This window comes from Lynx rufus, unplaced genomic scaffold, assembly GCF_022079265.1.
Source record: "Lynx rufus isolate CCGP_SWC_20201006 ecotype Redwood Valley unplaced genomic scaffold, mLynRuf1.p SCAF_1, whole genome shotgun sequence".
Lineage (NCBI taxonomy): Eukaryota > Metazoa > Chordata > Mammalia > Carnivora > Felidae > Lynx > Lynx rufus.
The window spans coordinates 50,068,307-50,086,882 of record NW_025814823.1 but is presented as its reverse complement, the minus strand read 5'-3'; the positions used below and the strand labels follow the sequence as shown (position 1 = coordinate 50,086,882).

The 18,576-nt window shown below is 38.4% G+C and overlaps 1 protein-coding gene across 2 annotated transcripts in view; it reads right to left on the bottom strand.

Annotated features, from left to right (window-relative positions):
• The window catches only part of UCHL3 (ubiquitin C-terminal hydrolase L3), a 42,475-nt gene extending 31,086 nt beyond the window's left edge, over positions 1 to 11,389 (bottom strand). For both annotated transcript variants that reach the window (XM_047080713.1, XM_047080721.1), the window contains exons 1-3: positions 11,297 to 11,389; positions 11,168 to 11,179; positions 3,565 to 3,693 (exon numbers count right to left, since the gene is read on the bottom strand). In XM_047080713.1, the coding sequence (XP_046936669.1) occupies positions 3,565 to 3,693; positions 11,168 to 11,179; positions 11,297 to 11,338 (183 nt within the window). In that variant the 5' untranslated portion in view covers positions 11,339 to 11,389. The remainder of the gene's footprint in view (positions 1 to 3,564; positions 3,694 to 11,167; positions 11,180 to 11,296) is intronic.
• Positions 11,390 to 18,576: the final 7,187 nt, after the last annotated feature.

Below are 18,576 nucleotides of genomic sequence, written 5' to 3'. Positions count from 1 at the left end.
TTTATTGTTTTGTTCTATAACGTTCAGAATCCAATAAAGTAGGAAATCTGCAAACTATAGCCTAGTGGCCAAATCTGGCCCGCTGCCTGTTCTCATAAGAAAAGTTTTATTTTTGTATTGTCTATGGCTGTTTTCACACTAAAAAGCAAAGTACAATAGTTTTACCACAGATTCTGTAGGCCTGCAAAGTTGAAAATCTTCATTATCTGGCCCTCCACAGAAAAAGATGGCTGATCCTTGCAATTAAGGAGACAAATGATGTCTACAGTAAACCCATAATTCAGAAACTGCCTCTAACAACAAATGTATATATGCCTTAAAACATCATTTTTATGGGGGCACTTGAGTGGCTCAGCCAATTAAGCATCTGACTTCAGCTCAGGTCGTGATCTCATGACTCATGAGTTTGAGCCCCGTGTCGGGCTCTGTGCTGACAGCTCCGAGCCTGGAACCTGCTTTGGATTCTGTGTCTCCCTCTCTCTCCGCCCCTCTCCCACTTGTGCTCTCTCTCTCTCTCTCTCAAAAATAAATAAATAAATAAATAATAAACATTAATAAAAATAATAATTTTTATGAATTTGCTTCAAAATCAAATTTTTAATTTACATTTTCAGAATAAATTCTGAATCATTAATTCATTCATATGACTTTAACTGATAAAAACTGTAGAAGATTCAATATAGTAAGCTTATGCTGAAATGTTTATATGGTCCTACAGCTTAGTTTACCGTTGTTTAGTATCAGTGTTCTTTGCTGACAAAGCAAAATGAGATTTGGCAACTTCTCAAGATTTAACATTTAAGAAGAAAAATCCTAAAATGACACAGAGCAAGCATAGGAGAAAAAGTTATTAACAGCAGACTAAAGTGAAAACACAGGGTCAAGAGACAAAAATATCAGAGAGAAATTTATAGCCTCTTCCTTTGCAATTCATTGGTGAGTAAACACTACAATGAAGCACACATTTAAATCACCATAACTGACTTTCTTTAAAGAGTAACGAAGTATCCATGACAGTTCTTTTGGTATTAGTTTGCTTTAGCCATGTGCAATTACATAATCACTTTCTAAATCAGAACACAGAAGACTGAAACACTTTGTATCTCCTAAAACATCCACTAGATACCCTTTGAGTGACTTTAATATGTCCCTTATGAACTGAAATGGAAATATGCCAAATTGTAAGAAACAACCAAACATGGCAGATGCCATTATATTCTTCGCTTTAATATTTTAGAATTGTGGGTTTTTTTTCTAACAATGGGTCCAATGACCTTTTCAGTACGGGTTATCCACTAAATGAAGAGTCCTACTGATAAGGACAACATGCTTTTTTAAAAACTGATGACCCACTACATGAAGGAGACCAAATCCAATTTATTCTTTAATAAGGAAAAAAAAAAAAAAAAAAAAGGTAGGTCATACATCTCAATGTTTTGGGAAATTTCCAACTTGGACCATAAACTCACATTTGTATAACACCAACTAAGAAAGCCTAAGCTTTAAGCTTTTTTTTTTTTCTTTTTATTATTCTTTACAGTTGGGGTCCTGGGATAGCTATTGGCTTACTTTAGTAACAAAAAATAAATAAATAAATAAAAATAAAAAAAAAAAATGAGAATAACATTGGACTAAGAGAGTAAACTTAAGTGTCCTAACCCCTCCTCAAATTTCAGAATAATTACAACCTCACCATTAAAAGTAGTTTGGTCTAATAATGTATAATCACTAAGAAATTAATAACTTTGAATTCTATATTACAAACAGCAAATATGAAGAAATATCCCTTCTTTTTTAAAATTTTATTTATTTGACAGAGACAGAGATAGTGCGAGAGGGGGAGGGATAGAGAGAGGAAGACAGAGAATCTCAAGCAGGCTCCGTACCACCAACGCAGAGCCTGACGTGGCATGGGGCTTGAACTCATGAAACCATGAGATCATGACATAAGCCAAAATCAAGAGTCAGACGCTTAACGGACTGAGCCGCCCAGGTGCCCCAAGAAATATCCCTTCTTTAATTAAATAATTTGTTTGGTAGAACTTTAACTAGAAAAGAGAACTATTTCAGCATTTTTTATTTATATTAAACTGAGGCTACTTAGTTATGGCATAAAGAAAATTATCCAGAAATTTCTAGGACTGAACAAAGCCTAATTCTTAATTTCTGTGAGACTTGGCTCCATTTATTCCTGAAAAATAACACGGCCTGAGCATGTATATGACAAAGTCACCAACACTTCTCCCACATTTTCCCAAACATTCACTTCTTCATCTTTCACAGCTACTGAGTTCATCCTATTGTTAAGTTTAAAAACAGAAATCAGAAGGATATAGTCTCAAAAGCTGTTTCACAATGAACTTAAAAATGCTGGTTTCAAAATGCATATATCTATATGACATTCTAAGAAAAGGCTGAAATGTGGAGATTTGAAATTAAATATCAAACTCTAAAAATAGATGATTATAATCCCCAACACATCCTAAACCTGCCAATTAAGCTGTGTTTAAACTTAATGATTTCCACACATATCAAGTTTATTCTGAAAATAATGTAACCCCTATCATTAATTATACCTTCCTCCTTAAAGACTTGTTTTTAATTATGGATTGGAAACAATTACACATATACTTAAAATGTGAATATTATTTATTTATACCTTCTCTAAGACAGATTTAAGATTATCCTAGTACTTAACATTTCTAAAGTATATACATCAAAATGTGACTAAATGTGATACCGAAACACACTGAGGCAAACTAATCATATTTTATAAAAGAAGAAAACTACCCAAGTTTAAAAGTCTAATTCAAGGCTTTATTGTGAATTTATAAATCAAAATCTAAATATCAGCCCTTTAATAAAACTAAGTTTCTAAGATGTCCTTTATGTTTTTAATTTTAGAGAGAGAGAGCATGTGAGTGGGGGAAAGGGAAAGAGGGAGAGGGAGAGGGAGAGGGTGAGGGAGAGGGTGAGGGAGAGGGAGAGGGAGAGGGAGAGGGGGAGAGGGAGGGAGGGAGGGAGGGAGGGAGGGAGGGAGGGAGGGAGAGAGAGAGAGAGAGAGAGAGAGAGAGAGAGAGAGAATCCCAAGCAGGCTCCACACTCAGCCCGATGTAGGGCTTGATCCAAGGACCCTGGGATCATGACCTGAGCTGAAACCAAGAGCTGGACAGTCAACCGACTGAGCCACCCAGGTGCCCCTAAGATATCTTTTAGATTTCCTCATATTTTTTAAAAATTGTAAAAATGTTTATTTACTTTTGAGAGAGAGAGACAGAGCCCAAGCAGGGAAGGGGGAGAGAGATGGAGACACAGAATCCAAAGCAGGCTCCAGGCTCCGAGCTGTTAGCACAGAGCCTGACGCAGGGCCTGAACTCACAAACCATGAGATCATGACCTGAGCCAAAGTTGGACGCTCAACCGACTGAGCCACCCTGTGGCCCCTAGATTTCCTCATTTTATGCAAGAAGGGAGTCATTTATTCTTAAAGCAGACCATGTTTTTAACTCAACATTGAAAGAGAACATTATATTTACCAGAGACTTCATCTCAGTTAACAAGTACCTTTTCTGTAATAGGGAAGAGAAGTAACACTGCACACACTGGTCTTGGTACCATGCTAAGAAGTTCAGGATCCATTCCATATACATCAACAAACTGCCAGTTAGGATGTAGACCTAATTGTTTGAGAAACTGGTAAAAGTTGAAAACAAACAAACATTGCAACATTAACAGGGAAATAACATGTATTACTGCACATCTAATAAATAAAGTGAATGCAAGGTATACTTATTACTAATGTTCAGCAAGAAAAGTAAAGGTTTTCCACGAATAAGGTTAGAAGAGATAGCAATTTATTTATATCAATTAACAAACATTAAAAGTTTATATTAAGCAAAATCCCTTTTTTTCAAAATCCATTACTTTGGGATTGAACATAATAAGCCAGGACTTCACCAAACACATACAGCTTAGCTTGGTTGATATGTTAAACTCATTTTCACTACAATGACTTTTAAGAAGACGTATTTTAAGTTCTCTCAAATAAACAATTAGATGATCAACACAGTTTATCCTACTTACCAAAAATGACGCCTGAGGTTTAAAGATAGACAGATATCACAAATTACATCAATGAGCAAAAAGTACATAAAGCCAAAAGAGTCCAAGTGATTATATGAATGCCAGAAAATGCTAGAAGTAAACTGGCTTCCTGACCTCTAGTACACAATGAAACCCACTCGACTTCACTGTCTCTCATACCTGGTAAAACGAGTATAACAGAAGATTAGTATTTTTTTAAACTGTTAAGATTTCACAGGAAAATAAAATGTCAGACCCTAATCTACTGCAGAGGGAAAAAGAAAAAGTAATGTGAATAATGTCAATTTCCCAATAAAGTCTTAACATATGTTTGTGTTGAATGAAGCTGATGATTTACAAAAGTACACCATCACAAAATAAGTTTTAGGTGAGAGGGGAAAAAAAGGAGGAGAGGAAAAAAAATGTATTAAAAATGCATCATTTGGAGCGCCTGGGTGGCTCAGTCAGTCGGGCGTCCGACTTCAGCTCAGGTCACTATCTCGCGGTCCGTGAGTTCGAGCCCCACGTCGGGCTCTGGGCTGATGGCTCAGAGCCTGGAGCCTGTTTCCGATTCTGTGTCTCCCTCTCTCTCTGCCCCTCCCCCGTTCATGCTCTGTCTCTCTCTGTCTCAAAAATAAATAAAACGTTAAAAAAAAAAATGCATCATTATTCCTTACCTCAAGAATATAAGTTATCTACCAGTCTAACACTATCTGAAGTTTGAAACTAAGGTGCCTTGGGTATTTCTCCTTGAAGAATGATCACATGTACTTGGACCATCAATTGAGATCTTATAAAACCAACAGAAAGCATGTTATGTCACATGAACAGTGCCATTAATCTCACACAGTCAGGTTCTGTAAGAAAAGACTTTCCCAGTTAAAGAGCTACTTTCCATCTCTCTGCTTCTCGGCCTGGCAAAGAAACTCTAACGATAATATGGTTGGTCAAAAATAAGGTCCTAGATAGGTTTAATAAGAAATATATTGAATTAAAAGACTCTTGGTAGAATGTACTCAACACCTATCAGTTTCTTTAAGTCACATGCTTTCCAAAGTCTGAGGCCACAGAAATCAATGGACTCTTCTATAGCATACCTATTCTTCATCTGATTCTACACTTTTAATAAAGTTCACTCAAGTACTCCAAACTACTCCCCTCTCTGTTCTCCACTTTCTCCAAAATCCTTAGTCTATGCCCTTCTCTATATTCAATTTGATCTAGAAACCAGAAAGAATTAAAACTGACCCACAAGTCAAGGGAAGGAACTGTGTCTTAATCATCTTTTTAATCCCATCACCTAGCACTGTACCTGGCTAACCCAAAGACACTCAAGTTTTATTTGTTGAACTGAAGATCACATCCCTATTTTAACAGATAATCTTGCCATCTGTATGTCTATGGATGTCCATTAAGCTATGTTTATCATGAATATTTAAAACATATTCATTTGGTGGCTCAGTCGGTTGAGTATCCAACTTCTGCTCAGGTCACGATCTCATGGTTCATGAGTTCGAGCCCCGCATCAGGCTCGCTGCTGTCAGCTCGAGCAGGCTTCGGATTCTCTGTCCCCCTCTCTCTCTCTCAAAATGTAAATAAATATTTTTTTAAAAATTTAAAATATATTCATTTGTATTTATGTCACGTTAAATAAGGAGGAAAGATATATTTGGCTTCTAATCGAAAACCAGGCATTCATTTAATCAACACAGAACACTGCCTGCCCAGTCTATAGCCATACCACCCTGAAGGTGCCCTGGTCTCCTGAGCTTGGAAGCTAGGGAGGGTTGAGCCTGGTTAGAACTTGGATAGGAGAATACTATCTGCCTAGGATTGAAAGCTCTAAAGGGAAAAGAATCATAAATCCTGATAAGAGGATTTAAATTTGTTAATTTTATACACCCCAAAAAGTCATACTGTCATAAAATTATAAAACAGCATGGTACACGTAACAGAGAAACACATCTGTGCTGCAAACTGGAAGTAACAGTGAAACATTTTAGGGACAGTCTTACTCCAGGTCAGCCAAAGCTATTAAGGATGAAAAATACTAAGATCCAAGGCAGCCACTGTAGAAAGAATGATTAGTAACTGAGGAATGAATGACTACATTAACATAAAAATGGCTACATTTTAACTGGAATCACACTTAAATTTTTACTCATACTGCTAATCTCAAAGAGATTGACATAAAAAGGCCAATCAATATCTATCAAGTACATTTGTTGCATCCTCTGATTCCGGATTGCTGTAAGATTCACACAGGAAGTCATCTATGAATGAAAAAACAAAAGCAGCTATTAATAGTAACTACCTCTGGGAAGTGGAGAAAGGGTGGGGAAGAAGGTCTTCAACTTTTCTCTCTTTTTTTTTTTAATCATGAAGCTGTCCTACTTTGATAATTAAACAAACGCATCTGTGTTTAAAATTATCCTATGTAAATAGAGAATGATTGGAAGGAAATTCTCTAAAATATTGACTGCTTAAAAATACATACATACATACATACATAAAAATATTGACTGCAGTTAGCTTGGGTGATGTGAACTCAACTTATTTTCCAGTTTTAAAAAATGTGTTATTTTTATAATAGTTATATGTAGTTTGTAAGTTATAAAAATCTATAGAACTGATACACGTTTTAGTTAAATTTACAAAACTGGGAGAAAAACTCAAAGTAATGACCTTAAAACTATTCCAAAAAAATTTCTTCAGACTACCCACAGAGTATTCTGTATATGCATTTCCAAAGCCATCTCTACACAATAGAAGCATGCAGTTTGCATCAAGCAGGATAAAAGGACTTACAACCTAATACCAATCTGGCCTTTCTAAACATTGGGTAATAACAAAATTCTGACCGATTAGCCCACTAAATTTTCACAATGCCACTGTAATTTTGGCCAATCAAGAAAAATGAGTAATTTAGGATATGTGCCCTTAAAATATGAGGCAACTTTTTTTTTTTAATTCTATGGTCCAATGATAAATTTTTCCACCAAATAAACACCATTTAAAATTATTTGTAAATATTTTTAAAAAGTGTCATGTATCAGAAAGCATGCTAGAAGCTTTAATATACTTCACCTTTACTGCAAGGAGCAAGGTAGCTTTTATTAGATCCTTTTACCAATGAGAAAACAGAGTCTGGGAGATTATAGCATTGTTCAAATTCACATGGCCAGAACCCACGCGCAAAGCTCCAGGCTGCTCTCATCCCTATTTACTTTTCTTTCACTGAAGTATCTTCTTTTATACGGTGTTCTCTAACTTTAGCCACAATGAACAAAGAGTCTATAACCACCTCTTCCCTCCAGGTCTTTGCACACAAACTAGACTTCTCTACCTGAAAAACTGTTACCCTCTGCCCCTAACTTACAATGAATTCTTCCTCCTTTTTTAGATGACAGTCAAATAACAAAAACTCTGATTCTGTAAATTTAAGAAAACAGAAAAATAACATTCACTTTCCTTTCAAATTTGTTTTAAGCCACTTTTTCTGGTCTTTAATGGCATGCTCAGGGCAGTGACAGACTCCACCTTATTACTCATTTGTTAATGATTTAGATTGTAACAGAAATTATGCTTATTTAGTACTTGATATTACTACTAATAAATATATATAAGCAGTAATTGCTAGAAGAAGTAGACAGTAACTAGAAGTTAAATGAGAATAATTTTTTTTTATCACCTAACTGATTTTATTCTGGGTAAGTCCTACCTGTAACATGATAAAATATCCTTAGAATGGATTGACAGCACATTAATCAACAAGAAAAATCACTGCTTACCACATCTACTGAGACACATGGTTACTAGTTAATGTCTAACAGTTAATAATGATCTCTATATAATAAATATGTCAATCATTTTCCTACAAACTAGGCATCATTAGAACATAAAACTAAGAGTATAATAACGTATGCAACTACCAAATTGTAACAAGTAAAATACCTAAGATTCCATTAAGTTGAAGAAATAGAGGGTGTGGGGATGGATATTGTTCGGGTTTATCTGTGGCTTAATTTATTCTCCAAATTCTAAGTCAGTTATCAAATTTCTGTCCATTTTCTAGTCTCAGTTTTGTCACTAACATATAAAGAATTAAAACCAACCACAAAAATTTTGGTTAAAACCAATCACTTCTAAAATATTTGCTCATTCTGCCCTAAAATCACATTACTTCTTTAATAAATTTAAAACAAACTGAACCCTGCCAAAACAAGCCAGAAATAGTGTCAAATCATACACTAAATAACATCTTTTTCCCTGTTTATGCCACCTCAGACTGGCCTCCTGTCACCAACTAACCTATTATGTTTCTCCTGATGGTTTTGATCACAGTGCCCTATTAATTTTTTTCATTGCACTTAAAACAATTGCTAATTGTTTGCTTACTTGTTTATTGTCTATCTTCCCACTGAAAAGCAGAAAACCATGAATATTTTAATCACCAAAGAATAACCAGCTCCTTCTCAGATACCTGGCATTAGAAAAGGTGCTCCGCAAATATCATTTAATCTATGTGAATAAGTAAATGTGCATGTGTGTTTGTTTGTGTCTCTTTAAAGTGAATGTGTTTTATAGTTAATATTAAGATTACCTAGGAACAAGGTCCATTGGCAGCTGGATCACAGTATGTATGTTTCCAGTTAAATAAATTTATATCTTATTAACAAATAATATCACCAAAAATAGTTTTGTCTCTTGATATGGCTAATTACACTGATTGACTTTTGAATGGTGAACCCAGCTGTGCGATCCCTGGATAAACTGCTCTTAGTCATGAAATAGTATTCTTTTTATACATTGCTACACTCAATTTGCTAATATTTTGCTAAAGATTTTTAGATCCCATGAAGGATACTGGTCTGCAGTTACTCTTATTATGGCTTGTCTGGTAATGCTGGCCATAAAATGAATTGGTAAGTGTCCCTCCTCTTCTATGTTTATATACAATTGGTATTATTTCTTAAAAGAGTATCTCAAGGGATGCAGAAAAGCCATTTAAGAAAATTAAACATGGATTCATGATAAAAACTCTCAGTAAACTAGGAAAAGAAAGAAACTTCTTTATCTGACAAAAAGCATTTACCGAAGCCCTACAATTAACATATTTAATGATGAAAGATCAAATGTTTTCCACCGAAGGCGGAAAACTTTGTATTAAAGGTCCCAACGAATGCAAAAAAGAAAAAGAAATAAAAAGCACACAGATTGAAAAGGAAGAAGTAAAAAACAGTCTATTCACACAGAATATGATTGTCTATATACAAAAATCCCAAAACATCGACAAAAAAGCCACCAGAATAAGCGCATTTGGCAGGGTAGTAGGATACAAGCCATCATATAAAAATCAACTATATTTCTACACATAGCAATGGACAATTCGAAATTGTAATTTTAAAACAGTGTCATTTACAATAGTAACAAATATTTAGGTATAAATCTAACAAAATACATGCAAGAACTATACGCTGAAACTACAAAACACTGTTGAGTGAAATCAAAGACCTAAGCAAATGATGAGATATACTATCTTAATGGAATACAAGACTCAATATCGTTAAGATGTTAGTTTTCCCCAAACTAAATCTATACATTTAGACACATTTACCATCAAAACCATGATTTTTTTGTACAACTTGACAAGTCCATTCTAAAATTTATATGGGAAGGCAAAGTAACTAAAACAATTTCAAAAATGAACAAAGTGGGAGGATTCATACTATTTGATTTCAAGATTTACTACCAAACTACAATAATCAAAACAATGTGGTATCGGGAAAAGAACAGACACAAAGATCAATGGAAAAGAACAAAGTTCAGATATACGGTAAATTGATTTTTCACAAAGGTATAAAAATAGCTTTGGATTAGGTCTCCCCTATGGACTAAATCAGAAGGTGCAAATGATTTCTTCAGCCTAAAGATTTTTCTCTCTTTACAAAGGGGTGAAACTATTTTAAGGAAAAAATGAACAGCAAATTTCAAAAGGGGGAAACAAAAGAAAATTAACATACATATAGAGAATGCCATCTAAAGCACAATATAAAAGATATATGCAGGGTTTTAAGTTTTGTACATCTCAGGATTACTAAAGAGACAAGAGTTCCAGAGTCATTTCAAAAACATAAAATAAACTGCATAAGGTGAAAGATTTACTGTCAACATTAAGATAAAGCGTTTCTATCTACTTTCTGTATATAAGGAATTTTTCTACAAGCTTTGAAAACCAAAAATCAAGCATGTGATGAATCATTATTCCTTGATGATGAAAAGGAAAATTATGGGGGGGGGGCGGGAACGTACATCAGATGACAAGCTAAAAGGGCCATAAAAAGTAAATGAGCTGATGAGAATTTAAAACAGGTTAAGATAAAATACACCTGAGCAAATCAAAAGTTTATACCTGGTAGCACAATAACTTTTAATGGAGTGGCTGGGAGATGTTCTCGTTTCCCACCCCAAACTTGAACCTTCAATACCCAGACGAACTTGAAGTGTTTGTAGGTGGGCCAAGAATGGCGTGGGAACTATTATACTGAGCTTTCTATGGTATAGAAACAACTAAATTCCAGTTTTAAGGGACTGGAAGAGAAAGGGGGCGTGGCGGGGAAGACAAGTGACTTGATGGAGCAAGAGAAGATGATTGGAAGATGATTTCATAGTGCAGGCGGTGGATGAAATTACAAGGACTGGGTGGGCGAGTTTTCAAAGCTTGGAGTCAGGTAGTGTAGACAAATTAGTCACCCAGAAGGTACAGGAGTTGGGAAATTATGGAATTGGCACTAGCAGGAGGCAAAACGAAGAGGGAAGAGAAATAGGAACAGAGGGTCAATGTGCCACAAGCCTCAGACCCAGACCCCAGGATGACAGGGGAATGGCCCCAGAGGAAGGGCTGAAACAGCCGGGAGCATCTCCAGGAATTAGGTGGTAGGGATACGGCCGTAAAGGGGTCACACCCGTATGAAGCAGAGCAAGAGGGGCCCTCACTGAATCTAATTCCAGATTCTTAGGAAGATCAGAGGTGCAGGCAGGCAGGGAGGGCTCCGGGGTCCCCAGCGACAGACACCTCACTCACCTGGTTGGTGACCTGAAAACGGAACAGAGAACACAATTTATAGAAACAAACTGCTCTGGACTAGCCGCGGCATCCCGCTTCCCTCCGCCCATGCCCGCGGCCTCAAGCCGAGATCCAAGCAGCGCACACCTCGGGATTGGCCTCCAGCGGCAGCCAACGCTGACCCTCCATGGCCGCTCCGCCCGGCCCCTCTCCAGCTCTGACAGCAGCAGCCGCCGCCGCTTCCGCCCCCGCGCGCTCTGACCTGGGACCGTCCAACCCTCCTCCACCCCCCCCAGGGAGGGGTGCTGAAGAACGAAAAACAGCTTGACAAAACACTCTAGTGCTTTTCTCCTTCCCTGAAGAGCCACACTCAAGTCTTACATTTTAAATTAAGATACAATCGGAGAAGACAAGAGAAGCCATCTCCGTACTGAAAAAGGAAAAAGAATCTGAATCCACAGCTAGCTCCCCTCTCACTTGGACTGTTCCCATCCGAGCCTAGCGCTCGCGTGCTACGCCTGCGCCTTGCGCGGGCCTGGGACCTCATGCTCGCGGGAGCCCTCCCGTTCCTGCAGCTTCAGCTGGAGGCGCTAGGGGGCGCGCCACTGAGTCCTATTCTAAGAGCGAACAACGGGATTGCCATGCATCAGGAGGCCTGAAGGCCAGTGAATGCCCAGGAGTCAAGTCCCAAAAGCTCCTTTGCCACGGTGCAGAGGTGGTATGTTAGCCTTATCTGCTATTGCAGAGTGTGTGTGTGTGTGTGTGTGTGTGTGTGTGTGTGTGTGTGTGTGTTTGTGTGTCGGGGGGAGGGGGGAGGGGGGTTGCTCTCTATATACCTATTTAGTTATTTATGAAAAAAATGTCAAGCACCTATTATGAATCAGACACTGCACTCACCGTAGAGTAGAAGAGGTGGGCAGAAGAATGAAAAATTGCAACGAAGTATGATACATATATGATAGTGGTAGCATGAGATGTAGAACTGAAGAGACGTGCAGCTAAAGAGGGGAGATGTGTCCAGAGGTTCCCTGCAAAAGGTGTAAAGCTGGAGAGGGCCCTTGAAATGTAATATGCACTCTACCCCAGGTCAAATCTCTGGAGTTATCATTGACAATTTCGGCTCACCAAAGGGATACCCTCTTAAAACGGTTTCTGTTTAATCTGTGCCTCGTTCTCCATCTCCATGGTTATTGCCTTAATTCTCTCATTTCACTCTTGCAATTTCCTACATTATTGACAAATTAAGTTTCTGCATATCTGATTATGCTCAGAAGAAGTGAAGTGTGCACTGTGGCTGCAGAGCCTGCAAGGTTGAAGGGCTTTGGTTGGAGGTGATGCTGGAGGGGTAAGGAGGGACAGTCCCATCAAGACATCTGGGCTTCACTCTGTAAACAGCAGGGAACCACTGAAGGCTTTTAAGCAGGATTTTCATATCTCTCTTCCACCAGCCTGTAAATTCCATGAGGCTTGCAGGAGTGTCTTTTTAAATTCTTCACACTGTTTCCCCAAAGCCTACCCCAGTGCCTGATACATAATAGATGCTCGATAAATACTTGACGAATGAAGAGAATCAACAGATATGCAGAAACTTAATTTGTCAATAATGTAGGATATTTGCAAGGGTGAAATGATGAGAGAATTAAGGCAATAAACCACGGAGATGGAGAAGGAGGCACAAATTAAATAGAAACCATTTTAATAGGATATCCCTTTGGTGAGCCTAAATTGTCAATGATAACTCCAGAGATCTGACTTGGGGTAGAGTGCATTTACCACTCTGCTCCCAATAGAAGGCATTCAGGGAGAGGAGCTTTTACGAGTGAAAAAAAAAGGAATAATTTTACTGTGCTGAGTTTGCCTTTCTCGAAGAACTTCCAACTTTCCCACTCATATTCTGGCCACCGATGTTTGACCTCCAAGGAATTTCCAAAACTTTGATTCCTCTTTCTCCTTATCCATCTGACAGATTGCTGTTAAACCCCCCTAGAGTGAGTTGGTAAGTCTGAAATGTCCAGCTCATGATAAGCAGCTATAGTTGCATCATACTTGAGTTTTATGGCCAGGCTTTCAGTGGCATGCCAGGGCTGCTTTTCAAATGGCCTGCTTTTAGTGAATGGCCTTGCTCCAGAGCCCTGAGGTTCTTCCCTGTGATTCTCCTGTTAGGGTTACCTAAGAGTCCACATACACCCTTACTCACTCACCATGGACATCTCTAGTACCCCTGGATCTGCTGAGACATAGGGCCAAACAGCAAGGCAGCTGGCCTTTCCGCACGGACTTGCTGCAGAGCACTGTCTTGCTCAGGGACCCCCTCAAACCGTCAGCCGTCCATGTTACCCAATAAATGTGTTATAGCTGTAATTTCCAGGGTCACATATGCTGCTCTCGAAAAGCCAAAGAGGCCCAATTACTCTGCCTCTTTTCCATTATAGGAGTTGCAAGATGAAATAAGTTACTCTTCACCTTAAAAAGGTTGTTCCTGTATGCCCCAAACTTTTAGACTCATAACAATTCTGCACTAGGGCCCTAATTTTTGTAGGGTTTAACTTCCACTCTCTGGCATGAATGTACCTATCATCATATTAAAGGGAAGTACTTTTCAGACTTGAATGGGCATACAAAAACATCTGGGGGTCTGAAATGCAGATTTGATTCAATACATCTGAGATGGATCTCAAGATTAGGCATTATAGGCCCTATTTTTTTTAACTCTCCCTTCATCTACCTCCTTTAAAATTTTTCCACTAAAGGACAAAGTAGCGTTGATCCCCATTATTCATGGATTCTGCACTTTGAATCTGCCTACCTGCTAACATTATTTGTGTTCCCCAAATTAATACTCCCACAGTTATTTGCAGACATGTGTAGTGGCAAAAAACTTGAGTTCCCAGCTGAGAGTGAACAGGCAATATTCTGCCTTCTTGTTTCAGGTCTCATCCTAGAAACAAGTGTCCTTTTTGCAGTCTATTTAGTGCCATGTGTTTTTTTTTTTGCATTTTTGCACTTTTTATTGATGATTTCAGTGTATATATGGCCCCAAGCATTGTGCAGACATTCTGTCTGATGTTCCCAAACACAAGAGGGCTGTGATGTGCCTTATACCAAAAATACATGTGTTAGATTTGTTCCTTCAGGCATGAGTTATGGTGCTGTCGGCCAGGAATTTGATGTTAATGATTCAACAATGTATATCAGGTGAGGTGTCTTTAAAAAGAAACACATAAAACAAGGTTATGTATCGATCTGTTGATGCAAATGTTATCAGAGGCTCACAGGAACCTAACCGATATTTCCCCTGGGAGCAGTGGTTCTGTATTTACTAAAGCAGTATTCATGGTGACTTTACAGACCATAACTACCACAAATAATGAAAATCAGGTGTGTTATTTCTCCACTCCTTGACACCTAGTTCAGCCATGTAACTTGTTTTAGTCAATAAAGTAGGGCAGAAATAATAGCGTGCCTGTTCCAAGTCTAGGCCTTAATGAGCTTGTATTTCTGCGTGTTGTCTTGCATTTCTGCCACTGCCTTGAGAAGAATGTGCTTGGGCTAGCCTGCTGGTCCCAGAAACACAGCAAAAGACACTTGGAGCACAGCGGAACCACCTCAGCTGAGCCCAGCCTAGACTGGCCAACCCACCACTAACCCTTGAGAAATGTAAGCTAAATAAATATTTGCTTGTAGTAGGACATTGGGAATTTGTGTGTGTTGGGGAAGGGGTAGTTTGTGAGAACAAACTAATTAGCAGCAACTAATTACTATACCTGCCAAAACTTTAAATAATCAAATTAAAAGGAATATAGGTAATTGATACACTTGCTCAAATTCTAATAGCCAAATAAAGATGTGTAGTTTTACCTCCAGAAATTTTTAAATGTATATGTTAATACAATTTAATTTGTTAGTAAACTGTCCAACTATGTTAACTGAGATGTTATTATAGCAATGAAACAATAATATATATTCAGACTTAATTCAGGCTTTACTCTTCATAGAAACTTTGACCCTTCTCATGCATTTGTTTGATCCTCACTACAGTCTGACAAGCAGGCAGGTGAGAAAGAGAGAGATGTCACCATATTACAAATACAGTAGCTACCGCTTGGAGAGTTTAAATTGTTTCCCAAGGTTTCACAGGTGGCAGAATGGGACTTCAACCTATATTTCCTGCAGCCAGATCTAGAATTCTTTTCAAAGCCGGAAAGAGACAAGAGCAGTGAACATGCTGACAGTTAGAGAAGGGCACTCAGAAGATAGGCTGGGGATTGGAGGAGGCTACAAAGTATTGTTACAACAGCAGGTGCCAGAATTCCTCTGAACTGTCCATCCAGAAAAATTCCACACCACTGATGAACCACTTAGGTTGGAGACTGAGACCCAGGGACATCCAAGTTGGCAGGAAAACAAGCAACAGCATATCGTTACTACACGTCTTTTCCTGAGAGAAGAGTGTGAGGAGGGTTGGAGAAGGAAGGGGACAATGAGAGAGAGACAGAGGATGAGAAGGAGGGGGATAAAAAGAAAAAAAAAGGAGGTAAGTGAGGAGCATGAGAGAGGAGTCTAAAAGAGAGAAAAATCCTAGAACTTAGTGCATTGTAAAATATCTCATTTTATTTTCATTGATCATGAATGAGTCTGGACATTTTTCAAGTTGTTTTTGGCTGAAATTTCACATCTTTTCATCCTTGATCCATCCTAAAATTCTTTCTTAAAGCCCCTGTAGAATTTATTATGTATTCCAGTGTTTCCCAACCTTTCTCCCCACGTGATACAGATCAGCAATATCAAATAATCCATGCACTTTTATTGACTTTAACACTGACAGATTGATTTCGATGGTTGTCAAGGAATATCAAGGTTTGTCACCATTTCTTACTTGACTAAACTCACTAATTCGTTTTCTCAGCCACTGATGAAAATTCAATAACTTCTACTCAAAAATAGCAGGGTGTTTCTGACAAAGTGATGTTTGATGTCTTAACAAAAGTTGTTGTGTCTCAAAACCTGCTCTCTCATCCTTATAGGTTTCATTCTTATATTCTGAGCGATTTGGCAATTATTCCAACCTTAAACCGGAATAAACTACCTTTTTGTTTTATCTACTCAAGGCCATCTACGTATTTTTAGGAACTGTAAATTATTGGGTTGTTTTGTAAGAAAACATGGATTTTTGGTCATTACTCCAATGAGCCATATTTGCTTACTGATACCCATTGTTCTATTTTCATACCTAGTAACTTTTGTTAGGCCAAATCAAAGCATAATCTTTCTAAAGACACTTTACATGGCAGTTAAATATAGTAAGTATACAGCCAACAATACCCATAACTCAGTAGAAGTGCTGATCAGCTGTGACCAAGTTCATGCATGCACTAACAAAAATAACTGGGTCACAGCTGCTGCCTGGCTACCTGTCACTATAAGAAGCCATCTGATGCAATGTGCATTGTGATTGCTGAGATGTCAAATGTGAAAAAATAGGAATCTAACAATGGATAAAATGCAGCATTTGTATAACACCTGCCAATCAAATAAGGTTGTCCTCACAGTGTTAACCAGCCCAGGGAATCTTCTAGGCTCAGGGCCACCCAGTTTTCCCTAGAAAACTATGGGGATCAATTTCTCTGTACACCTGTAACTCATTTGTGGTGTACCACTGTGACTACTCACTGTCTTATATTATTTATCTAAATAGGAATACGTCTAGCTGTCTTCCTACTGTATGGATATGGATCCTGTCATCACCTGCCTTGAACCTGCATCTCATTGCCAAACCACCATTGCAAAACATGCGCTTTTTGCAGTACTTAAGAACATATCCTAACCTTACATTATTTGGCCTCATCTGCCTGTGGGACAGCTTAATAATTCTCCCCACTTGATCAGAAGTCATGACTACCATAATCTAGCCATGTTTCTATAAGCCAGGCACTTAACCTACTTAGGTCTTATTTTAAATAACAGACTCTATAAGGTCACTTTCAGCCAAAAGTTGAAACCTGTGTCTTGCAAGTTTCAGATAAATGTGCCAATTGGCCGGGTGAAATGAAAAAGGAATGTGGGGACAATGACACACTGTAACATCTAAAACGTATCTAAATGCATTCTTACTCAGTTTTTGATATAGTTTGTTTTGTTTTTCTTGTTTGGTTTTAAATACATGGGTAGGCCAGGTTGGCCGAAAGGCTAAGAATTTGCGTAATCTGCTTTAAACTCTAAAACCTCTATGAATCTAGGATCAGTGATCATGGTTTATTCCCAATTCTGCATCTTTGCTTATGTTGACCATTGATGACTACTGCTATCTCCAACCTCCCACCCCCACCACAACACACACACACACATACACACACACACACACACACACACACACACCATCACTCATATTCTTGAATATCCTGGAGAATAAGTAGAACATTCAGTTAGCACAAGGCAGCTGAGAAGGATTTCGGCACCTACTCTGGGAGTCCCTCTGGAGTTCTCTCAAATTAGATTGCGGACCTTAAATTAAAAGCGGAATTGGAAGTTTTCCCTATCAGCCAGGTGATGTTGCTTAACATTCTTGAACCTCAGTTTTTTCACCTTTAAAATGGAGATGATGCATGATATAGATAGCTTATAGGTTTCTTTTGAGGACTGAATAGCATGATGGTGATAATAGGAACCAATTATGTGCTTTACATATGTGATCCCATTTAACGTTTAATAAAAATCGTGTAAGTCAAATATGAATAGCCTCGGTTTTACAGATTAGAAAGCTGTTGTTCAGGAAGGCCACCTTCCTGAAGTCACACAGCTGAGTGTGAGAAGACAGATTTAGATTCAGATTCAGGCCTAAGTGACTCTACAGCCTCCAGCACTGTCATGGTTTCCTATTACTGCTGGAACAAATTTCCACAAACTCTGTGACTTGAAAAACAGAAATTTGTTATCTTACAGTCTGAAGGTCAGAAGTCTAAAACTGGTCTCACTGGGCTAAAGTCAAGGTGTTAGCAGGCTCGACTCCTGGATGGGAGAACTCATTTTCATTCCTTTTCCAGCTTCAAGAATCTGCCTGCCTTCCTTGGCTCTTGGCCTCCACCACTGACACTTTCTCTCTGACTCTAACTCCTCTGTCACCATCTTCTACATATAAGGGCCATTGTGATTACACTGGGCACCTCAGTAATCCGGGAACATGTCCTTATTTTAAGATTCTCTGAGGAGCGCCTAGGTGGCTCAGTTGGTTAAGCATCCAACTTTGGTTCAGGTCACAGTCTCATAGTTCAGGGGTTCAAGCCCAACATTGGGCTCTGTCTGTGCTGGCAGCACGGAGCCTGCTTGGAATTCTCCCTCTCGCCTCTCTTTCTGCCCCTCCCCCACTTGTGCTTTCTCTCTCTCAAAATAAATAAACTTAAAAAAATTCTTTTTAAAGATTCTCTGATTAG